This window comes from Schistocerca gregaria, chromosome 3, assembly GCF_023897955.1.
Source record: "Schistocerca gregaria isolate iqSchGreg1 chromosome 3, iqSchGreg1.2, whole genome shotgun sequence".
Lineage (NCBI taxonomy): Eukaryota > Metazoa > Arthropoda > Insecta > Orthoptera > Acrididae > Schistocerca > Schistocerca gregaria.
The window spans coordinates 151,706,241-151,731,595 of NC_064922.1; the positions used below are offsets into that span (position 1 = coordinate 151,706,241).

General features: G+C 44.2%; 1 protein-coding gene across 1 annotated transcript in view; it reads left to right on the plus strand.

Moving 5' to 3' along the window:
* LOC126354427 (UDP-glucosyltransferase 2-like) overlaps window positions 1-25,355 on the plus strand; it is an 80,179-nt gene that overhangs the window by 37,635 nt on the left and 17,189 nt on the right. The window contains exons 3-4 of the mRNA XM_050004064.1: window positions 4,809-4,996; window positions 13,733-14,192. Of these exons, the coding sequence (XP_049860021.1) occupies window positions 4,809-4,996; window positions 13,733-14,192 (648 nt within the window). The remainder of the gene's footprint in view (window positions 1-4,808; window positions 4,997-13,732; window positions 14,193-25,355) is intronic.

A 25,355-nucleotide genomic window follows, 5' to 3' on the forward strand; every position in this document is an offset into this window, starting at 1 on the left:
GTTCTACCTCACCTACCGTATTCGCAGGATATGGCACCTTGCGACTTCATGCTATTCCCAAAACTGAAACTCAAGTTGAAAGGCCGTCGGTTCGACACTCTAGAGAGGATTCGAGAAGCATCGCAGGCAATGATAAATACCCTGAAAGAACAGGACTACCAGAAAACGTTTGACCAGTGGCAGAACCGCTGGGACTGGTGTGTACGTGCGTATGGGTACAACTTCAGGGTGATGGTGACCATTGGTCGAAAGGTAACGTTTCCAACAGATGGCAGCCACAGCCCCGAAAATTTTGAATACCACCTCGTATATTCGTTCCATTCAACTGCTCTTCGAAGTTGTTTGCTGTCTCTGACTGAATTACACTCTCCTCGATAACCATCAAAGTTATAATTTCTTCTCCATAAACTTTAATTTCTTTCTCAAATTTCTCCTCACGTTTTACATTGATTCACTAATGATGTCCGGTTGGACGTAAGTAACACCCAAATTTCCTAATCTTAGCAGGTGAAATAATTGCGTCAATAAACAGACTGATTGAGCCTCTACGTCATTCTTAGACATGTAACATTAAATGGAAAATTATTATGACGTCTTGAATTTCCATATTCTTATGCAAGTAATGCAAACAAACTTTACCTCATTATCGCAGTCTTCGTAGATAGCGAAGCAGGTCTAAATATCTTAAGCACGTTTCGCAACCTAAAATACAGGGTGTACATAAAATCCGGGAACACTTTCAAGTATTTATTGCACAAGAACTAAAATTGTGCAGATGTAATACATATTGCATTTTGAAGAGAAAAACTGAAAGTTTTTTTTACAAACATTCGATATGCGAACCGTGAGTGACCCGGCAGACGTCAATACGGTATCCGAATTCTTGCCATACCCGTCCCAGCATGGCACCCTTGACTGTGGCAGTCGCTTCCCGTATTCTGTCTCGGAGCTCTGCTACATCACGTGGTAGAGGCGCTACATACAACAGATCTTTAATGTATCACCACTGAAAAAAGTCACACGGAATGAGATCTGGTGATCGGGGATGCCATGTCATGAAGCAGCTGTCCCCTTCTGTAGCACGGCCTATCCATCGATGCGGCAGCTCCGTGTTCAGGTAGCCACGACCATCACGATGAAAATGGGATGGAGCCCCACCCTGATGAAAGATGAACGGAGAGTCCAATTGCATTTGAGGCATCAGCCATTGCTGCAAAATCCAGTGACAGTGCTCTCGGCGAAGGAGAATGGCCTGTACAGTTTTCGTCATGACAAGTCACAAAAAACATTTACCTTAGGGGAATCACGCTCAAATTCAATGCATTCCTGTAGATGCTTTGTACCCCAGATTCAGCAATAATGCATGTTCACTTTCCCATCAGTGTCAAAAGTAGCTGCGTCGCTAAAAATTAAGCCGTTAACAGTACCATCCCCATCCTCATTCAGTTGTCGCAACTGCGAACAAAACTCAAAACGCTTGTTTTTGCCGTCGCCATTGAGCTTCTGCACTGGCTCCAATTTGAATGGTTCCATACACAGTGTGATTCTGTCACAGGACATTCCACACTGTCATTGGAGCCATTTTGAGTTCACGAGATGCACGACACACCAATTTCTTTGGACTCCTGATGAATATCTCGTACGCGCTCCACATTCACTTCACTCACACTGGGACGTTCGCTTCTCTTTGCCGGGCACAAGCAACCTGTCGTAACGAATTCGGTGTGCCAGTGGTAAATGGTCTTCCTTGTTGATGGCTTCTTACCGTACTTGGTTCTAAACATCTGTTGAACATCTGTAGCAAATTGTAACCTCCCAACAGTTTATAAGTGTAACCGACCAACAAATTAAATTGTCTCCGTAACCTCGCAATAATAATATGACTAACCTCTCAATAAATTTGTGGCTGACCTATAACCTTTCAATAATTAACTGACTGTGAATCTGAACTGGTAAATCTGGACGTCAGCTAAGCTGCGTCATGGCCCTGAAAAGTCATTCTGAATAAACTGAAAATTCTTACCTCAATTATGTCAACTGATAACTCGTATATATCTGCTCCTATAAGAAAATATTTTGGCACAGCCCAGTTCAATGCTAGGTCGCTAAATTTGTCATATATTAAAAGAAACAAGTGATTTTTCTTTACGATAATGGGGATGACCATGAATAGGAGAAATTAGTAAAATCTTTAAATTCAGTTGAATGACTGTCAAAAGTTATTTTTATTAGAATGATAATAATTAAAAGATTTTTTTAAAACGTTTACATGGGACTTCGGTACAAAATCACTTGTTACAAATTACATATGCGCGTGGCTATGAAAAGTAATTCTTGGTTTTACCTTATACTACATCGCTCAGGCGCCGCCATCGCTCTCCACAAGCGTCCGAACCGCCCGACTGCTAGCTACTACTGCTACTGCTGCCCACACTGCTCCTACTGCAGCCGAAACTGATCTCTGGTCTGCGATTCTATTGTAGCTTACATATCACAGGTTGCGCGCGAGAGCAACCCATTGAACTTACATCTGCTCGAGTGCGCCAGCAATAAATTCCTTAGTCCTGGACCTCTTACACAATCTGGTTTTGTCGAACTCCAAGACACTGGAAGCTCGCTCCGCATCTGCATTCGCCATGTTTGCGACTAGTGTTCACTATCGGCAAATTACCGAACTACGCTGCTGCGGTATACATTGGAAAAAAAAACTTTTACGGTTTCTCTTCAGAATGACATATGTATGATATCTGTACATTGTTTGGTTCTTCTGCAATCAATAATTGAAAGTGTTCCCGTACTTTATATACACCCTGTATATGGACTATAGGATGAAAGTATCCAGACACCTTATAGTAAACGTTATTAAGAGATGTTGGACACCATGCATTCTCCTTGGGACACTGTCAATGAATCTCTGTTGAGGAATGGCAGCCCAGTCTTCTACAATGGCCGAAACCACAGAGGACAGTGATATTGGACACTGGGGTCTGGAAAGAAGTCTTCCTGCTAACTCATTCCAGAGGGGTTCCATTGGGTTCGGATTTGCACTACGTTCATGTCACACCATTTCAGGAACGTTATAGGCCACAAACCATTGCCACACAGAATGCACTGTTTTTTTGATACAGCCATTTCTCTGAGCTGTTCCTTTGTTCTACACACTACACAATGCCGTAAAATGTGTTCATATCGTTCCGTATGAAGAGTTTTCTTATGTGCAATGAGTGGACAACATCCTAACCGCGAAAAAAAAGCAGCGTAACACCACCTCACCTGTACTTCTCTGTAGCCACCACACATTACAGGTAAAGCGCTCCCTGCATTCACCAAACTCAGACCCTTCCAGCGGGGCGTAGCGTGAATCATCCCATCAAATCATTGGATTCACGTCATCCTATGTCCAGTGGCTTCCCTCTTCACGCCACCTCGTGAGCCGCCTAGCGCTCACTGCAGACGTGTGTGACATATGACAAGCTGCTCGACCATTCTAGCCCATTGTTTTTAACTCCATAAACACAGTTACTGTGTTGCCTGGAACGCTGGTAACACTTTGAAACTCACAACTGATTCCTTCCGCTGACTTTGTGCGATTTTTCTCAACCACGCTCCGCAATGCTTGATGGTCCGCGTCCAAAAACTGTTCAAATGTGTGTGAAATCTTATGGGACTTAACTGTAAGGTCATCAGTCCCTAAGCTTACACACTGCTTAACCTGAATTATCCTAAGGACAAACACAGACACCCATGCCCGAGGGAGGACTCGAACCTCCGCCGGGACCAGCCGCACAGTCCATGACTGCAGCGCCCTAAACCGCTCGGCTAAGCCCGCGCGGCGGTCGGTGTCCCTCAGGACGTGAGATCACAATTGTTTTCTTTTAGCTGTGGTCTTTCCTTCATATTTCCACTTTACAGTCACATCACCAACAGTCGCCGCGGATAGCTTTTGAAAGGCTGAAATGTCCGTGATGTATTTGGCGCTCGGGTGACATCCAACGACCAGTCCCCGCAGGAAGTTAGTCATCTCTCCATACTGACCAAAAATGTTACTACTTCTCATCTCATAACACGACACTCTCCACGTCCTTTCGCATCGACTATTTTTCCTGTGACGCCTATTGGCCAACTCCGTATTACACAGTGATTTTTGGGGGCTTTTGATGATATAGTGCATAGTGACAGTTGGTGTCACTCCAGAGGGGTTCCATTGGGTTCGGATCTGGACTATGTTCATGTCACACCAGTGCAGGAACGTTATTAGCCACAAACCACTGCCACACAGAATGTGTTGTTTTTCTGATAGAGCCATCTTATCTGAACTGTTCCTTTACGTACTACTCAATGCCGTAAAATGTGTTCATATCGTTCCGTATTAAGAGTTTCCTTATATGCAATGAGTGGACAACATCCTAACCGCGAAAAAAAAGCACCTTAACACCACCTCACCTGTACTTCTCTGTAGCCACCACACATGACAGGCATGCGCTCCCTGCATACACCAAACTCAGACCCTCAGTGTTGGACTGTTAGTCATTATGTTGTTGAATCCATATTGCCAATCAGTAATGTAACGAAAAGTTTCCTGGGTTAGAAGACTGATCACTTTTATTATTTTCGCTTGGAAACTGCTGACAGTCAGTTTTCTCCGGGAAACTGGGCCATTCGGCTGCGAACCTCAGACAGCAAAGGGTCCGTTTCATGTACTACATGTGAAACATATGCGCACATATGCGCGTGGCTATGAATAATTTGTTTTATGGGGCGCTCAGTGAACGTCAATTTTGTATTTTGTCTAACTTTGTGGTTTACAGAAGCCTATAAAGAACCTGACTGAGGTGGACATATCGCCAGCATACAGATACCTCCGCAAGTCCTTCGACTGGATGGAGATGGCGTCTCACGAGTGGCAACCCGTGGAGATGCTGTGGAGCATGGAGGACATGTCGGCCCCCATCTGCGAGGACGGCCTCAACAGCCCGGAGATGGTCGACTTCATGAAGTACGTCCACCACTGCCAATTACTTTCTCACAGCACCACAGAGTGGGAATTTCTGTGGAGTGAGCAGAGCTTACTGCGGATGTGCCTGCGTCAAACAGGATATCTCACGTTACTTCAGTATAACGACCTTTGTTTATATATTGTATGCCAAGACTAAAATTTTCATATTATACGCGTTTGCCCCGTTTCCACACAATACTTGTTATTAACAGCAATGGTGTTGAATTTTTGGTGCTACGAGTGCAGATGGTCCTCAAAGGAGGGAAATTAAATTTCGATAGTACCAGTTTTCAGGTACCACAGACGTCTAATTGCCATTAGTAAGAAGCATTTTAAGAGTTGACTAAAGTTACGAGATATTTAATGAGGGCATAAAATTGTTGGGATAATTTATGTGAATGTATTGCCATGTATTTAGGAGACAAGTGCTGGATAAACAGTGTATAACGAGAGTGAACTTTCGGTCAGTCCATTGAATATCCACATTATGAGCAAATTTCACCTACATGAAAAGTTTATGCGTTACAATGTCGGTCCTCCGTATTATGCAGGTCTCCAAACCAGTGTGTCACTTAGAATGAATATGTGCAGTTAATACTTAAGTTTCCATGAGGATAAACGAAGATTAAATATATGGTACCAGAATATGGTAACAGAAGAATTATGTCGTTAGAAGTATTTCAAAGAGCGATAACTCGTTATTTGCTATCAGTATCATACCTCTAAATGCGATATTTCTCGGGACACGTTCATTTCAGCGAGACGGGATGCCATTACACAGTTCCGCCATAGCATATTTATTAAGAGAGATTGATGTCTTTACCTGTTTTTCTTATAGCAAAAAACGAACAGGTACATCTCAATTATGATACTTGCTACAAATACGCAAAATGTCTTTGCACTTACCAAGAGGGCTGGAACTTAAATAGTGGCAACTACACTACTGGCCATTAGAATTGATACACCAAGAAGAAATGCAGATGATAAATGGGTATTCATTGGACAAATATTTTATACATGTGATAACATTTTCACGCAATTGGGGTACATAGATCCTGAGAAATCAGTACCCAGAACAACCACATCTGGCAGTAATAACGGCCTTGATACGCCTGGGCACTGAGTTAAACAGAGAGCTTGGATGGCGTGTACAGCTACAGCTGCCCATGCAGCTTCAACACAATTCCACAGTTCATCAAGAGTAGTGACTGGTGTATTGTGACGAGTCAGTTGCTTGGCCACCATTGACGAGACGTTTTCCGTTGGTGAGAGATTTGGAGAATGTGCTGGCCAGGGAAGCAGTCGAACATTTTCTGTATCCAGAGAGGCCCGTACAGGACCGGCAACATGGGGTCGTGCGTTATCCTGCTGAAATGTAGGGTTTCGCAGGGATCGAATAAAGGGTAGAGCCACGGGTCGTAACACATCTGAAATGTATCGTCCACTGTTCAAAGTGCCTTCAGTGCGAACAATAGGCGACCGAGACGTGTAACCAATGGCAAACCATACCATCACGCCGGGTGATACGCCAGTTTGACGATGACGAATACATGCTTCCAAAGTGCGTTCACCGCGTTGTCGCCAAACACGGATGCGACCATCATGATGATGTAAACAGAACCTGGATTCATCCGAAAGAATGACGTTTCGCCATTCGTGCAACCAGGTTCGTCGTTGAGTACACCATTGCAGGCGCTCCTGTCTGTGATGCAGTATCAAGGGTAACCGCAGCTGTGATCTCCGAGCTGATAGTCCATGCTCCTGCAAACGTCGTCGAACTGTTCGTGGTTGTTGTCTTGCCAACATCCTCATCTGCTGACTGAGGGATCGAGACGTGGCTGTACGATCTGTGACAGCCATGCGGATAAGATGGCTGTCATCTCGACTGCTAGTGACACGAGGACGTTGGGATCCAGCACGGCGTTCCGTATTACCCTCCGGAACCCATCGATTCCATATTCTGCTAACAGTCATTGAATCTCGACCAACTCGAGGAGCAATGTCGCGATTCGATAAACCGCAATCACGATAGTCTACAAGTCGGAAATGTGACGGTACGCATTTCTCCTTCTTAGACGAGGCATCGCAACAACGTTTCACCAGGCAACGCCGGTCGACTGTTGTTTATGTATGACAAATTGCTTGGAAACTTTCCTGATGTGAGCACGTTGTAGGTGTCGCCACAGGCGCCAAGCTTGTGTGAATGCTCTGAAAAGCTAATCATTTGCATATCACAGCAACTTCTTCCCGTCGGTTAAATTTCGCGTCTGTAGCACGTCATGTTCGTGGTGTAACAATTTTAATGGCCAGTAGTGTATTTAATCACAACCGATACAAAAGAGTTACATGTTTGCACCTGTTACTGTCCTTCAACGTAGTCACCAGCGTCGTGTAGTACCCGTTGGCAGTGACATGGAAGGCGTAGTATACTGTTAGCAAACCATGTTCTCTTCATGGTGCGAATTGAGCGGTCTAAAGTTATGGTGACTCTCGTGTACGACTGTGATGGTGTTATCCTAACGCATTATGTCCCTCCACGGCAGACCGTCAATGCACGATATTACTGTTCGTTTTTGGAGCATCACCTGCGACCAGCTTTGCGAAAGAAGCGGCGACACTTCCTGCAACCCACCTATCATTTTGCACAGGAGCATACAGCGCAAGCCGTAGCTCCTCAGTTCTATCGATGGGACTGGGAAGTACTGTACCATCCACCATACTCCCCGGACTTAAGTCCTTGTGACTTTGACTTGATTCCGAAGAAGGAGGAACCACTTCGTGGCATTCGCTTCAGAACTGTTCCAGAGATTCGACAGGCAGTAGACAGGTTCAACTGGTTATTCACACTGCTGGTGACTACTTTGAAGGACAGTAACTATTTTGTATCGGTTGTGAATAAATAAACTCCAACCCTCGTATTTAAAGCTGTAACATAAGCAAACTATTAAGGTGTCTGCGAATCCATATTACTTTTGAGTGGGATCATTTGGTACTAGTGATCTAATGACGTCCAAAAGCTGCTGAATGTTTTTGGACAAACTTTGTCAGGTTCCTTTTGCAGTCAACGTACGCGAGTGCGCTGAAAATAAATCCATCCGAATTTTCTATGTGAAATCTCTTTAAGATTTTTAAATAAAATAAGCTTTATTAACATTCTAAATCTTTATTGTTGATATCTACATATTTATTTCTCAGCGTAGCCACCCTGGCACCGAACACATTTCTCCCAACGAGATACAAAATTTGTAATTGGTATAATGAATAGCAGCTACCTCTAAATGTGGAAAAGTGTAAGTTAATGAGAATGAGCAGGAAGAAAAAGCTGTTACGTTAGGTTATAATATTACTAGCGTCCTGTTTCACACAGTCAAGTCGTTCAAATAGCTGGGCGTAACGCTGCAAAGTGATTTGAAATGGAACGAACGTGTGTGAACTGTGGTAGGAGAGGCGAATGATCGACTTCGGTTTATTGGGAGATTTTTAGCAAAGAGTGGTTTGAGTATAAAGGAGATCCCATATAGGACGCTGGTGCGACCTATTCTTTAGTACTGCTCGAGTCATTGGGATCCGTAACGGGATAGAGAGAAGACATCGTAGCAATTAAGAGATTTGTTACCGGTAGGTTCGGCAGGTTGTTACCGGTAGGTTCGTAAGTATTACGGAGATGCTTCGGGAACTCAAATCGGAATCCCTAGAGGGAAGGCGACGTTCTTTTCGAGAAACACTACTGAGAAAATTTAGAGTACCGGCATCTGGAGCTGACTGTCAAACGATTCTACTACCGCCAACATATATTCCGAGTAAGTAAGACGAAAATTATATTAGGTATTTGAGGCTCTTACGGAGGCGTATAGATAGTCGTTTATACCTTCCTCTGTTTGCGAGTGGAACAGGAAAGGAAATGGCTACTAGTGGTACAGGGAATCGTCCGCCACGCACCATACCGTGGCTTGTGGAGTATTTGTATAGATGTTACTGTAGATGTAGATTGAATTTTGATTCTTCATTGTAGAATGTTTGACATTATTCATAGATCCACAATATCACCCCTGCTGCATTACCTCGTTACTATCAAAGCAAAGTCACTGAAGGTGTCCTTTAATTTATGGAAACAGATGGAAGTCGGACGGGGCCGACGAAGATCGATGACAGTAAACTCGAAGGCATCGTGTTGTTGCAGAAGTCGCAGAGGTCATGTGAGGCGTCGTATTATCTTGCTGAAGGAGAGAGTGCTCCACGAGAAACTTTATTATAGCAAGCTGTTTATATACGCACGAGCATACACCGAAACAACGAAGAAAGTGGTATAGCCAAGCGTATTCAAATACAGAGAAGGGTAAACAGGCAACGCTTATATAAGACAAGTGTCTGGTGCATTGTTAAATGGGTTACTGCTGCTACAATGGCAGATTATCAAGATTTAAATGACTTTGTACGTTGGCGCACGAGCGATGGGACGCACCATGTCCGAGGTAGCAATGAATTGGGGATTTTCCCGTACTACCATTTCACGAGTGTACCGTGAATATCAGGAGTCCGGTGAAACATAAAATCCCCGACATCGCTGCGGCCGGAGAAAGATCCTGCAAGAACGGGACCAATGACGACTGAAGAGAATCGTTCAGTGTGACAGAAGTACAACCCTTCCGCAAACTGCTGCACATTTCAATGCGGGACGATCAACAAGTGTCATCCTGCGAACCATTCAACGAAACATCATCGATATGGGCTTTCGGAGCCGTCAGTCCTCTCGTGTATCCTTGATGATTACACGACATCAAGGTATACGCTTCACCTGGGACCGTCATCGCTGACATTGGACTGTTCATGACTGGAAACATGTTACCTGGTTGGACGAGTCTCGTCTGAAATTGTATCGAGTGGATGGATGTGCTCAGGTATGGAGACAACCTCACGATTCCTGGGTCCTGCATGTCAGCAGGAGACTGTTCAAGGTGGTGGAAGCTCTGTAATGGTGTGGGGCGTGTGCAGTGGGAGTGATACGGGACCTGTGATACGTCTAGATACGACTCTTCACAGGTGACACGTACGTAAGCATCCTGTGTGATCACCTGCAGATTCCTCGACTTGCGCCATAGGGTGTGGGGTTTCGGGTTCCGCTGGATAGGTCAGGAGTCCACTGCACGCAGCAAGTGGCTACACGGGTAGCAGGGGTTGTGTGGCGTGGACTGAGCGGTTTTTTAGGTTAGATGGCCTCGGGCAAGTACAGAAAGGGCAACAGCCTCAAAGGGTGCGGGGCAAAGTCAGGACATTCGGGGACCAAGCAGCAATCGGTATTGTAATTGTGAACTGTCGAAGCTGAGTTGGTAAAGTACTGGAACTTCAAGCGCTGATAGAACACACCGAAGCTGAAATCGTTATAGGTACAGAAAGCTGGCAGAAGCCAGAGATAAATTCTACCGAAATTTTTACAAATGCGCAGACGGTGTTTAGAAAGATAGATTGCATGCAACCGATGGTGGCGTGTTTGTCGCTGTTAGTAGTAGTTTATCATGTAGTGAAGTAGAAGTGGATAGTTCCTGTGAATTATTATGGGTGGAGGTTACACTCAACAACCGAGCTAGGTTAATAATTGGCCCTTTTTACCGACCTCCCGACTCAGCAGCATTAGTGGCAGAACAACTGAGAGAAAATTTGGAATACATTTTCTGAGCATGTTATAGTCTTAGGTGGAGATTTCAATTTATCAGATATAGATTGGGACACTCAGATGTTTAGGACGTGTGGTAGGGACAGAGCATCGAGTGACATTATACTGAGTGCACTATCTGAAAATTACTTCGAGCAATTAAACAGAGAGCCGACTCGTGGAGATAACATCTTGGACCTACTGATAACAAACAGACCCGAACTTTTCGACTCTGTAAGTGCAGAACAGGGAATAAGTGATTATAAGGCCGTTACAGCATCCCTGAATATGGAAGTTAATAGGAATACAAAAAAAGGGAGGAAGGTTTATCTGTTTAGCAAGAGTAATAGAAGGCAGATTTCAGACTACCTAACAGATCAAAACGAAAATTTCTGTTCCGACACTGACAATGTTGAGTGTTTATGGAAAAAGTTCAAGTCAATCGCAAAATGCGTTTTAGACAGGTACGTGCCGAGTAAAACTGTGAGGGACGGGAAAAACCCACCGTGGTTCAACAACAAAGTTAGGAAACTACTGCGGAAGCAAAGAGAGCTTCACTCCAAGTTTAAACGCAGCCAAAACCTCTCAGACAAACGATGTCAAAGTTAGCGTAAGGAGGGCTATGCGTGAAGCGTTCAGTGAATTCGAAAGTAAAATTCTATGTACCGACTTGACAGAAAATCCTAGGAAGTTCTGGTCTTACGTTAAATCAGTAAGTGGCTCGAAACAACATATCCAGACACTCCGGGATGATGATGGCATTGAAACAGAGGATGACACGCGTAAAGCTGAAATACTAAACACCTTTTTCCAAAGCTGTTTCACAGAGGAAGACCGCACTGCAGCTTCTTCTCTAAATCCTCGCACAAACGAAAAAATGGCTAACATCGAAATAAATGTCCAAGGAATAGAAAATCAACTGGAATCACTCATCAGAGGAAAGTCCATTGGACCTGACGGGATACCATTTCGATTCTACACAGAGTACGCGAAAGAACTTGCCCCCCTTCTAACAGACGTGTACCGCAAGTCTCTAGAGGAACGGAAGGTTCCAAATGATTGGAAAAGAACACAGGTAGTTCCAGACTTCAAGAACGGGCGTGGAGCAGATGCACAAAACTATAGACCTATATCGCTGACGTCGATCTGTTGTAGAATTTTAGAACATGTTTTTTGCTCGAGTATCATGTCATTTATGGAAACCCAGAATATACTCTGTAGGAATCAACATGGATTCCGGAAACAGCGATTGTGTGATACCCAACTCGCTTTATTTCTTCATAAGACCCAGAAAATATTAGATACAGGCTCCCAGGTAGATGCTATTTTCCTTGACTTCCGGAAGGCGTTCGATACAGTTCCGCACTGTCGCCTGATAAACAAAGTAAGAGCGTACGGAATATCAGGCCAGCTGTGTGGCTGGATTGAAGAGCTTTTAGCAAACAGAACACAGCATGTTGTTATCAATGAAGAGACGTCTACAGACGTTAAAGTAACCACAGGGGAGTGTTATGGGACCATTGCTTTTCACAATATATAGAAATGGCCTAGTAGATAGTGTCGGAAGTTCCATGCGGCTTTTCGCGGATGATGCTGTAGTATACAGAGAAGTTGCAGCATTAGAAAATTGTAGCGAAATGCAGGAAGATCTGCAGCGGATAGGCACTTGGTGCAGGGAGTGTCAACTGACCCTTAACAAAGACAAATGTAATGTATTGCGAATACATAAAAAGAAGGATCCTTTATTGTATGATTATATGATAAGCGGAACAAACACTGGCAGCAGTTACTTCTGTAAAATATCTGGGAGTATGCGTGCGGAACGATTTGAAGTGGAATGATAATATAAAATTAATTGTTGATAAGGCGGGTACCAGGTTGAGATTCATTGGGAGAGTCCTCAGAAAATGTAGTCCATCAACAAAGGAGGTGGCTTACAAAACACTCGTTCGACCTATACTTGAGTATTGCTCATCAGTGTGGGTTCCGTACCAGGCCGGGTTGACGGAGGAGATGGAGAAGATCCAAAGAAGAGCAGCGCGTTTCGTCACAGGATTATATGGTAACCGAGATAGCGTTAAGGAGATGTTTAGCAAACTTAAGTGGCAGACTCTGCAAGAGAGGCGCTCTGCACCGCGGTATAGCTTGCTCGCCAGGCTTCGAGAGGGTGCGTTTCTGGATGAGGTATCGAATATATTGCTTCCCCCTACTTATACCTCCCGAGGAGATCACGAATGTAAAATTAGAGAGATTCGAGCGCTCACGAAGGCTTTGAGACAGTCGTTCTTCCCGCGAACCGTATTCGACTGGAACAGAAAAGGGAGGTAATGACAGTGGCACGTAAAGTGTCCTCCGCCACACACCGTTGGTTGGCCTGCGGAGTATAGATGCAGATGTAAATGTAAATGTAGATTCATGTCCATTGTGCATTCCGACGGACGCGAGCAATTCGAGCGGTACAATGCAACACCCGACACGTCCAGAATTGCTACAGAGTGGCTCCAGGAACACTCTTCTGAGTTTAAACACTTCCGATGACCACCAAACTCCCCAGACATGAACATTATTGAGCGTATCTGGGATGCCTTGGAACGTGCTGCTTAGAAGAAATCTCCACCCCCTCGTACTCTTACGGATTTATGGACAGCCCTGCAGCATTCAGGGTGTCTGTTCCCTGCAGCACTACTTCAGACATTAACCGAGTTCATGGCACGTCGTTAGGCGGCACTTCCGCGTGCTCGCGGGGCCTCTACACCACATTAGGCATGTGTACTAGTTTATTTGGCTCTTCACTGTTGTTACGTTTCATACCGCCATGTTACACGCTACAATTCGGAGCCCTCTAGCGTCAGAGGGTTGCAACTTGCGTCAGTAAAGCGGTAAAGTGCTCTGAGCAAAATGTTTGGCATGTAATATCCAACCGCTATTGGGAATTGAATAAAAATGTGGAATATTACTCTTCAGCACGCCCTCGAATGTTGGCGATAAAATTCCTGTTCTGTGCCTCTGGATGCTCACTCGACATACATTACTGATCTTTAGTACTGAAAACATGTAAATATTTACTCACACGCATGCTGTTCCAGGTCGCCGCCCAAGTTCGACCTGTACATCATGGAGAGGTCGCTGGTGCCGTGCTTCTACGGCGTGGCTCAGGCTGTGGGCTCTCCACCAATGGTGGGCATCGTGACGCTGGGAGCCTACCCTTATACCCACTGGACGCATGGAAACCCGGACAACCCAGCGTACTCTCCATGGTGGATCCACGCTTACTCGGACCACCTGTCGTTTTGGCAGCGACTCTACAGCTCTTATGTCTGGCTCTACTTTATTCTGGTGTGGTTCAATGTAGCGTTACCGAAACACGACGCGATAGTGAAGAATTACTTTGGTGCTGGGGCGCCATCAATCTACGAACTCGAGAGGAATTTCAGTCTCATGTTCACCACTAACCACTTCACGGAAAGCTACCCCCGACCGAACCTTCCCAATTTCGTCGAGCTCACTGGCCTACACATCCAGCCGGACACTAATCCTCTTCCCAAGGTACAGCTTATGTGTCAGTACCTATAATTTGTAATCTATAGTTGTAAGTAATCTGACCATGTCTTATTTTGTTATTGAACAGTGTTGTCTAGGTAGTCCAGCTTGATAACCATGAAGTGTTCTGAACGAGTTGAGGGATACATTTGTAGAGAGAGTATTGTAACTACTTCTGTGCTTTACAGCATCTTCCAACCACGGTGGACAAAGTATTCATCACCTCCAACAGACATCACTACTTTAGCTTTGATAACAGATTCAGTTCTTCGATAAAGATAGTCCGCAAGTTGCTTCTGGTATGCCAATTACACCTGAAGGCGCTCATTGATGATTCGATGCTGTAGTATATTCCGTGAATGTACGTTGCTACTTGCTTTCAAATGATTAGTTTCAGATGAACTGGATGATTTATTCAGGAGAAATATCTTCACAAATTGAGCAAGACAATAACATATTGGTCCATCTGTGGCCCTTATGGGAGCAGTTATTCAGTCTGGTATTGATTGACAGATGATGATGATGATGATTGGCTTATGGGGCGCTCAGCTGCACAGTCATCAGCACCCGGACAAAGCCCAAACTTTCTCGCAGTCCAATTTGTTACACAATCCAATATAACCACTGTCACGAACGATAATGATGATGATGATGATATTGGGGACAAAGCAAACATCCAGTCCACAGGCAGACAAAATTCCTAACCGGTCCGCGAATCGAACTCACGACCCCATGATCCAGAGGCAGCTACGCTAGCCATTAGACCATGAGCCGCGGGCTTCATATACATCTACATCTACATCCATACTCCCCAAGCCACCCGACGGTGTGTGGCGGAGGGTACCCTTAGTACCTCTATTGTACGTGGAAAGAAGGATTGTCGGTAGGCTTCTGTGTGGGCTCTAATCTCTCTGATTTTATCCTCATGGTCTCTTCGCGAGATATAAGTAGGAGGGAACAATATACTGCTTGACTCTTCGGTGAAGGTACGTTCTCGAAACTTTAACAAAAGCCCGTACCGAGCTACTGAGCGTCTCTCCTGCAGAGTCTTCCACTGGAGTTTATCTATCATCTCCGTAACGCTTTCGCGATTACTAAATGATCCTGTAACGAAGCGCGCTGCTCTCCGTTGGATCTTCTCTATCTCTTCTATCAACCCTATCTGGTGCGGATCCCACACTGCTGAGCAGTATTCAAGCAGTGGGCGAACAAGCGTACTGAAACCTACTTCCTTTGTTGTCGGATTGCATTTCCTTAGGATTCTTCCAATGAATCTCAGTCTGGCATCTGCTTTACCGACTATCAACTTTATATGATCATTCCATTTTAAATCGCTCCTAATGCGTACCCCCAGATAATTAATGGAATTAACTGCTTCCAGTTGCTGACCTGCTATTTTGTAGCTAAATGATAAGGGACCTATCTTTCTATGTATTCGCATCACATTACACTTGTCTACATTGAGATTCAATTGCCATTCCGTGCACCATGCGTCAATTCGCTGCAGATCCTTCTGCATTTCAGTACAATTTTCCATTGTTGCAACCTCTCGATACACCACAGCATCATCTGTAAAAAGCCTCAGTGAACTTCCGATCATCCACCTGGTCATTTATGTATATTGTGAATAGCAACGGTCCTATGACACTCCCCTGCGGCACACCTGAAATCACTCTTACTTCGGAAGATTTCTCTCCATTGAGAATGACATGCTGCGTTCTGTTATCTGTTTGACAGAGTGCTTGTATGTCTTGCTGAGGGAGATCGTGCCGAATTCCGTTCAACTGGCGCTTTCGGGCGGGCATTGTCTTGCTGAAATGTAACCCCAGTATGGCTTGCCACGAAGTGCAACAAAACGGGGTGTAGCAAAACGTTGACGTACTGCTGTGCTTTAAGGGTGCCGCAGATAACAACCAAAAGGGTGTGATGTGAAAAGAAATGACACTACAGACCATCACTCCTGATTGTCTGGCCGCATGGAGGGCTACAGTCAAGTTGATATCCCACCATTGTCCACGGCGTTTCCAAACAGTCTTCGCCCTGGAATCGCATCAAATGGAGTAGGATTGTCTTTAGTGGTGAGTAATGCTTCGAACTGAGCCCTGGCGACCAGCAAAGACGTGTCAGGAGACATCCTGGACAGCGATGGGGTACCAATCTGAGTTACGCTTGTCATACCGCCCAGCAATCAGGAGTGATGATCTGGGGTACGAGTTATTTTCACAGCAATGCCCTTTGGTTGTCATCTACAGCATACTTACTGCACAGCCATACTTCGCCGATATTCTACACCTAATTTTGTTACCTTTCATGGAAAACGTTCGTGGGCTTACATTTCAGCAAGACGATGCCCTCCCACAAAGGGCGAGAGTTTCCACTGCTGGCCTTTCGGTTGCTAAACCCTACCATGACCAGCAAGGTCAGCGTATCTCTCCCCAATTGAGGACGTTTGGAGCACTACAAGCAAGGCCTCCCAACCAGCTCAAAGTTTTGTTTTAATGTTCTAACGCGCCAAATGGACACACTTTGCTACGATATCCCTCAGAAGGCCATCCAAAAATGCCATAAAACAATGCCAAGCTGAATAATCGCTGGCAGAAGTGGGCAATTGCGATATTGACTTGTTCCATTTGTGAAGCCCTTTCTCTTGAATAAATCGTCAAATTTGTCTGAAATTGTAATAATTTGTTTTTTGATACATGTAAGTCACGTTTACCGACTCCCGTCCCATTTGGATAATTCCTCCGTGGTGCGTCTGTTTTTCTTTGTCCTACAGCGTGATCGTATTTTCTGTTAAATAAAGATGGAGCGATACGGCGAGCCGGTATAAGTTCGGTAAAGTGCCTGAGTGTTCGTGAAAAGAGAACGTAAGCTAGCAGTTTTTGTGAACGTGGCTGTGGTCATCTTGCGAGACGGGAGTGACAACAGCATATTGTTCATGAATATGTGAAAAAAATGAGGTACTTGGTCACTTAGAATATTTACGTAACCTGAATGAGTAAGCCCAACTCATGGTTGGAAAAACACCCTCAAAACGTCACGGAACCACCTCTGGCCTGAACCATGCGTACTGAACGCCTCAACGGGCCGTCGGTGCACTGCATGCCTCATATCGTTTCAAAAGATGCGAAAATGTGGGCAGTGTGACCACACAACATCCCTCTAGCCAGTTTCTGTCCAGATTCCGTGTTGTTTGGCCAAACGACAGTGTGCGTCTCCATCTACGACTGCGGTGAATAGCCTTTTACGAGATATCTGACTCTAGACGTTCATTGCATCCAGTTCCCTACGCAATGTTTGCTCGGAAACTGTTCGTGACGGACCTGCATTGATTCACAGCCGCAATTCCTATCGGGTTCAAACAGATTGTCGCTGAAATTAAATATACACTTAGCCTTCTGGAGACTGGCCAGTTACTGCAAGTCTGAACACACTTTGATGACTTGCACATCGGTGAGGACGAAATTACGAGGAAGATCACACAGACACACAGACACACACACACACACACACACACACACACACACACACACACACACACACACACACTCAGTCCTGAGTGGAAAAAAACTCCAACCTAGTTGTGAATCGAACCCAAGGAGCTATGATCGAAAGTTAGGAATGCTAAGGACAAGACCACGAGCCCCTAACAGACTGTAATATGCTAAACATGACACTCGTTGCTGGCCACGCTAGGGTAGGATCGTTTTAATACGACTATTCATTTGCCGAGTTACAGGGCTTCGAGTGTTCCACGATTTTTTCTAGGCATGTTGCATAATCCTCAATGATGTGCCAACAAGTCTGGGACATTCATTCACAGTATGATCGTGGACGTGTTCAGACACGATGGCTTCTTTATGCGGTTCTGTCAAGTCATCACGTCGACCCATCTGAGCGCGCTGATTTCACACACCCGACTTTCACACACACTGAGTTGACAAAAGTCATGAGATACCGATACACACGTAGTAAGATGGCTGTAGTATCGCGTACACAAAGTATAATGGGGCAGTGCGTTGGCAGAGCCTTCACTTGTAGTCAGGTGATTCGTATGAACAGGATTCCGATGTGGTTATGGCCGCACGACGGGAATTAACAGGCTTTGAACGCGGAGTGGTAGTTGGAGCTAGATGCATGGGGCACTCTATTTCGGAAACCGTTAGCTAATTCTATGTTCCAGGAACCACAGCGTCAAGAGTCTGCCAAGAATACCAAATTTCAACCTTAATCTCTGATCAGAGACGACGCAGTGGCCAACGACCGAAAACAGGACCATTTCCGTAGCGTTGTCATTGCAAACAGACAAACAACTCCGCATGAAATACCCGCAGAACCAATGTGGGACGCACAGTAAACGTATCCGTTAGGGCATTAGGATAGTGCGACGAAACTTGGCGTTAATAAGCAATAGCAGCAGACGACCGACGCGAGAGCCTTTGCTAACAGCACGACATCGCCTGCAGCGCCTCTTGTGGGCTCGTTGCCATACTGGTTGGCCCGTAGACTACTGGAAAACCGTCGCCTCGTCAGATGAGTGCCGATTTCACTTGCTAAGAACTGATGGTAGTGTTCGACTGTGGCGCATGCCCCAGGGAGCCATAGACCCAAGTTGTCAACAAGGCACTGTGAAAGCTGGTGGTGGCTCCATAATGGTGCGGGCTGTGTTTACGTTCAATGTACTGGGTCCTCTAGTCCGAGTGAATCGGTCATTGACTGGAAGTGTTTATGTACGGCTACTGGGAGACCATTTGCAGCCATTCGTGGTCTTATAGTTCCCAAATATGCCACTAGGCTGCAATTGTTCATTATTAGTTTTAAGAAAACCCTGGCCAATTCAAGCGAATGACCTGGTCACGCCCATCGCCTGACATGAATCCCAACAAGCAATTTTGGGACATAATCAAGAGGTCAGTTCGTGCACAAAATTCTGCACCGGCCACATTTTTCGTAATTATGGTCGGCTACAGAGGCAGCATTGATCAATATTTCTGCAAGGGACGTCCAACTACACTCCTGGAAATTGAAATAAGAACACCGTGCATTCATTGTCCCAGGAAGGGGAAACTTTATTGACACATTCCTGGGGTCAGATACATCACATGGTCACACTGACAGAACCACAGGCACATAGACACAGGCAACAGAGCATGCACAATGTCGGCACTAGTACAATGTATATCCACCTTTCGCAGCAATGCAGGCTGCTATTCTTCCATGGAGACGATCGTAGAGGTGCTGGATGTAGTCCTGTGGAACGGCTTGCCATGCCATTTCCACCTGGCGCCTCAGTTTGACCAGCGTTCGTGCTGGACGTGCAGACCGCGTGAGACGACGCTTCATCCAGTCCCAAACATGCTCAATGGGGGACAGATCCGGAGATCTTGCTGGCTATGGTAGTTGACTTACACCTTCTAGAGCACGTTGGGTGGCACGGGATACATGGGGATGTGCATTGTCCTGTTGGAACAGCAAGTTCCCTTGCCGGTCTAGGAATGGTAGAACGATGAGTTCGGTGACGGTTTGGATGCACCGTGCACTATTCAGTGTCCCCTCGACGATCACCAGAGCTGTACGGCCAGTGTAGAAGATCGCTCACCACACCATGATGCCGGGTGTTGGCCCTGTGTGCCTCGGTCGTATGCAGTCCTGATTGTGGCGCTCACCTGCACGGCGCCAAACACGCATACGACCATCATTGGCACCAAGGCAGAAGCGACTCTCATCGCTGAAGACGACACGTCTCCATTCGTCCCTCCATTCACGCCTGTCGCGACACCACTGGAGGCGGGCTTCACGATGTTGGGGCGTGAGCGGAAGACGGCCTAACGGTGTGCGGGACCGTAGCCCAGCTTCATGGAGACGGTTGCGAATGGTCCTCGCCGATACCCCAGGAGCAACAGTGTCCCTAATTTGCTGGGAAGTGGCGGTGCGGTCCCCTACGGCACTGCGTAGGATCCTACGGTCTTGGCGTGCATCCGTGCGTCACTGCGGTCCGGTCCCAGGTCGACGGGCACGTGCACCTTCCGCCGACTACTGGCGTCAACATCGATGTACTGTGGAGACCTCACGCTCCACGTGTTGAGCAATTCGGCGGTACGTCCACCCGGCCTCCCGCATGCCCACTATACGCCCTCGCTCAAAGTCCGTCAACTGCACATACGGTTCACGTCCACGCTGTCGCGGCATGCTACCAGTGTTAAAGACTGCGATGGAGCTCCGTATGCCACGGCAAACTGGCTGACACTGACGGCGGCGGTGCACAAATGCTGCGCAGCAAGCGCCATTCGACGGCCAACACCGCGGTTCCTGGTGTGTCCGCTGTGCCGTGCGTGTGATCATTGCTTGTACAGCCCTCTCGCAGTGTCCGGAGCAAGTATGGTGGGTCTGACACACCGGTGTCAATGTGTTCTTTTTTCCATTTCCAGGAGTGTAGCTGTTGAGTCAATGCCACGTCAAGTTGTTGCACTGCAGTGCGCAGACGACGTATCTCATGGCGTTTGTCACGTCAGTGTTCACACCATTTCACTGTCATAATCCACAAAATGTATGTACATGGCTGCACGTTCAGAGACCGTGAATAGTTACAATTGAAAGAAAGCAGCCCTCGGTCACTATTTTTAACGAATTAACCGTGTTTCAACACTACTAGAGTTGTCTTCCTCAGAACGTAAATTTTTAGCCATAATTCTTTGACCATGTTATAGACCATTCTTCGATTTAAATTAAATTCTTAAATTAAATTACATTTTTAGCCATAGTTCTGTGACCATGTTGTAGACCATTCTTTTACTTAAATTCTGAGGAAGACACTCCTAGCAGCGTTGAAACCCGGTTAATTCTGTAAAAGTAGTGACCGAGGGCTGTTTTCTTTCAATTGTCATAATCTATGTGAGCAGTAGAGGATCACATACTCCTCTGATGCCAGCATAAACACTTTACAGTACCCTAATGCGATTAACATGCCCTTTCAGGAGGCGACTAATATTTTATCTGGGTACCTTATCATATCCGTTAGTCCTTATATTCTAAGTTCTGACCAAACCTAACCAAAATTGGTATAACGCGCACTATTGGTTATGATTACATCGAAACGTAGGTAGGTGACTCCCCACACAGTCTTGCTGAATGAGAGGAATTAGCGACACCTGTTTGAATGATTGATTTAGATATTTCGATTTTCACATGTACTTTGAGTTAAGGTTAAACAACGGCACAATTAAAATGCAGTTTTCTCTTAAACTCGTGGAAACCGTTGGTCATATAGGACTACATTTCATTCAGTTCTTTTGATTTTTCCATGACATTATACTTTTCTTTGACTATCGCGTATATTTTTTTAAAAATTCGAATATCTCAGTAGTAGTAGTGCCATTAGTAACAATAACAGTAACACTAATTTCATTTCTCTGTTGATTCCTTTAACAAGCATCATGGACATACTGTAGTTTTACAATTTAAAAATGGAAAACGTAAGTCTACATTCATATGTTTGCATCCTTACAGGTTTAGTTTGACAAGGATAGCGCACATCTTTGGTTGTCACCTTGTAGTAGAAACCATCATGACATTTTTCTGAAGTAATTAAAGGAAACCATGGAAAACCTAAATCAGGATAACTAGATGGGGATTTGAGACCCTCCCCTGTTCTGAATACAAGCCCAGTTTTATTCTTTTTCTTCTGTTTTGCTCGTTGTTTTTCGTTTTCCTAATCTTAAGTTTATTTCATAATTACTTTGTTGTTCTTCACTTGTAAGGATGTGCTCAGTTTTTACTATTTATTGATTGTTTAACCTACTGTTGATGCAATGTGTCAACCATTTGCTCGGTAGCAGCTTTTCTTTTTCATGCTTTCTGTCTGATTTTAAAATAGACGATATACAGAAAATCTCACAGCAGAAAGTGAACACAAACTCACATACGAAAACCAACAACACCATAGAGAAAATAAACAAATGACTGACAAGAGAATTAATATAAAACGAAATACATAGCATAATAAAAAATGCACCACCAACATGATAAGGACAACCACACGGAAGCAACCACTATGAAAACAAAGAAACAGATGTAAAAAAGGAATAACGATGTAATAACTAGAGCAAACAAGGAAAACATAACAGTACTTAAGGAAGAAACAATACATCACAACAAATGCGTTAGTGCCCCCACTATACAACTAGGCACAACTACACAACTTCCAGCAAATATGAAAAACAGATTAAAAACATTCAACGTGCACTTACTGATATACAGTAATACTACATAACACCTATGAACCCACAGTCATAAGACTTTGGAGCCAAGCAAAAATACATTAACACAACATATCCAAGGGACCAGTTATAAATTTCAGGAAACCTACAACACATCACAGGACCAAGCATCTCGAAAAAGAAATCACCAAAAACTATAAAGGAGAAACTGATAGATCAGTGGATATACAGGAGATCTAATTGAAAACATATGGAACATAGAGGTACCACACAGAGTGTTACTGATTTTATTCAGGATGAAAATGTGTATACATTCATGCCTACCATAGAAACAGTAAAAATTATAAACCAAAATGCCACATCTCACCGCGGCATTACTACAGAAGCATACCAAGTATGCAAGAGCTGATCACTCAACAAAACTGCTTCCAGCTTGAGGATGAATACTGTCTGCAAAGCAATGGACTACCAAAGGGACCCCTAAATCAGGAACCTAAACCAACATTTTATTAGTCGTTTAGAAAACAGATATTAGAAAGGACAGCCACTAATGAAAGATTTGAACCATATATTAGCATAGATATGTGGATGACATTATATATGTGATAGATGAGCCAAATAAAAACAAAATAGAGTAACTACAGTGAGAAGTCAACAGGGCACACCGGAAGATAATTTCACACTTGAAGAAAAAAAAGGAGGCCAAATAAACTGTCTTGATATAATAACAATAATGGAATTTGACAAGTATTCTTTCAGTTTTTACTGAAAACCAAGAGTTACAGACACAATAATTCATTCCACATCCAATCATTGCCACAACCAGAAAGTAGCTATACTGTGCACATATTGTATAGAATAAGCAGTATTCCACTGCACAAGAGAGATTATGAAAAAGAAATGCATACAATCACACAAACAGCTAAGAACAATTCATATGATAGACATGTAGTACACTGTCTCAATCCAAAACTTGAAACAGAAACACAATATAAACACAACATATCCAGAATACATGAAACCTCATAAGCCCCAAACCCTCAAATACAGAGAACAGGAATGACAACGCCGCAAGGAAATAAAGTACATGGTATTCTATTACTTACACACGTAAAGTAACACCCAAAGTGGACCCTTTATACAGCATATAAAACGTTAACCACTAACAATCAAAAACGACTACTTTCAGGGCACAGCAATATACAAACTTGAATGTCAAAGTTGTGATGCAGAATACGTAGTCATGACAAGCTGGAAGTTTAATCACTTTACAAAGACACATCAGCGTTTGGAACAGTAAAACCAAACATTGCACATTCAGAGAGCACTTGCATCATCATAACCATCATCCTACCATCTTGCTGCAAGACATGAAAATCATCGAGATAAATAACTACAGTAAATGCCTTATTTCAGTGCAGGAAAAGTACCATACTCACACAAGTAAAAAATAAAAAGTAAAAAACGTATGCATACAAACATCTAACCATAATAAAACAAATGTTGAATTATCTCTCTCTCTCTCCCTCTCTCTCTCTCCCTCACACACACACACACACACACACACACACATACACACAGAGAGAGATATATATAGATCAGAGATATCACAAATACATAGTTAGCAATAATGTTCAACATATCCCAATATGTAAGACAAAATAATTAAAACAAAAATATGTAAATATTTCAGGCCACTGAAGATGTGTTTTAAATAATTAAGACGAGTCGTCTATGCACGGAATCTTTGTTTATTCTGTTGTAATTTGATAGACACAAACTGATCATTATTAAGATAATATTACATGTACCTGAGGGCATGAGATTGTCAAAAATTTGAAGATGTTTCATTTATCAACATCAGTTACTGCACACAATACACATACTGAACAAGCATTTCACAATGTAAGAAGCCGCTCTCAAACTCCCCATTCTCTGCTCAAAAAGAATCACTGCACACCCTTCACACAGAAAACACAAACTATCGGCTGGTATCAGCAACGTGACGAAAATGTTTTATTTCGTGTTTGATATCGTAACTACTAGTTTCCTTACCAGAATTAAACTGAATCAGTATCCCTGAATTATGAGTAAGATGTTAACCTGAGATGATCGTACCTTCATTAATAGCCTGCCATGGGGCACGGCATCTAATGCTTTCGGGTAATCTAGAAATATGGAAAACTCCTGTTAACCTTCATCCATAGTTCGCAGACATCATGTACGAATAGGGCAAGCTTAGTTTCGCACGAGCGATGCTTTCTAAAATCATGCTAAATCGTGGACATAAGCTTCTCAGTGTCAAGAAAATTTGTTATATTCGAACTTCTCAGTTCGAATATAACAAATTTTATTATGTTCAAGGATTCTGTAGCAAACAGGGGTTAAGGATATTGGTCTGCAATTTTGCGGACTCGTTCTTCTGCACTTCTTATATATTGTACTCACCTGCGCTTTTTGCCTGTCGCTTGGGACTTTGTGCTGGGCGAGAGATTCACGATAAATTAAAGTTAAGTCGCCAATGCCGTAGAGAACTCTTTGTAAAATCGAAATGGGATTCCATTCGGACTTGGTTATTTATTTGCTTTTGGATATTTCAGTTGTTTCTCTGCGCAAGGTATGCTTATTACTGTGTTCGTCCACACTGGAGTCTGTCCGAAGAAATACCGAGAGGCGGACGCTGGACTGTTTCCGTTTCTAATCTTCAAGACCCACTGGGTTACATCTGAGAGTCTGAATACCATCAGTCAGAGCTCAGAGAGTCAGGCTGGCAAAGGATGTGTCCAGTGTAAAGCATATAAACTGGTGACGCACTGTCGAGATGGCGCAGGGGACGGTAAAAGCGTAGTCACCAGAACTTGAGAGAATTAAAACCCTAGGAAGGTTTGAATTTTTTTCTCTGAGGCTCGGTATATCGATGAAGTGCTGTACTCCTAACCTTCAAGTGTCCTGC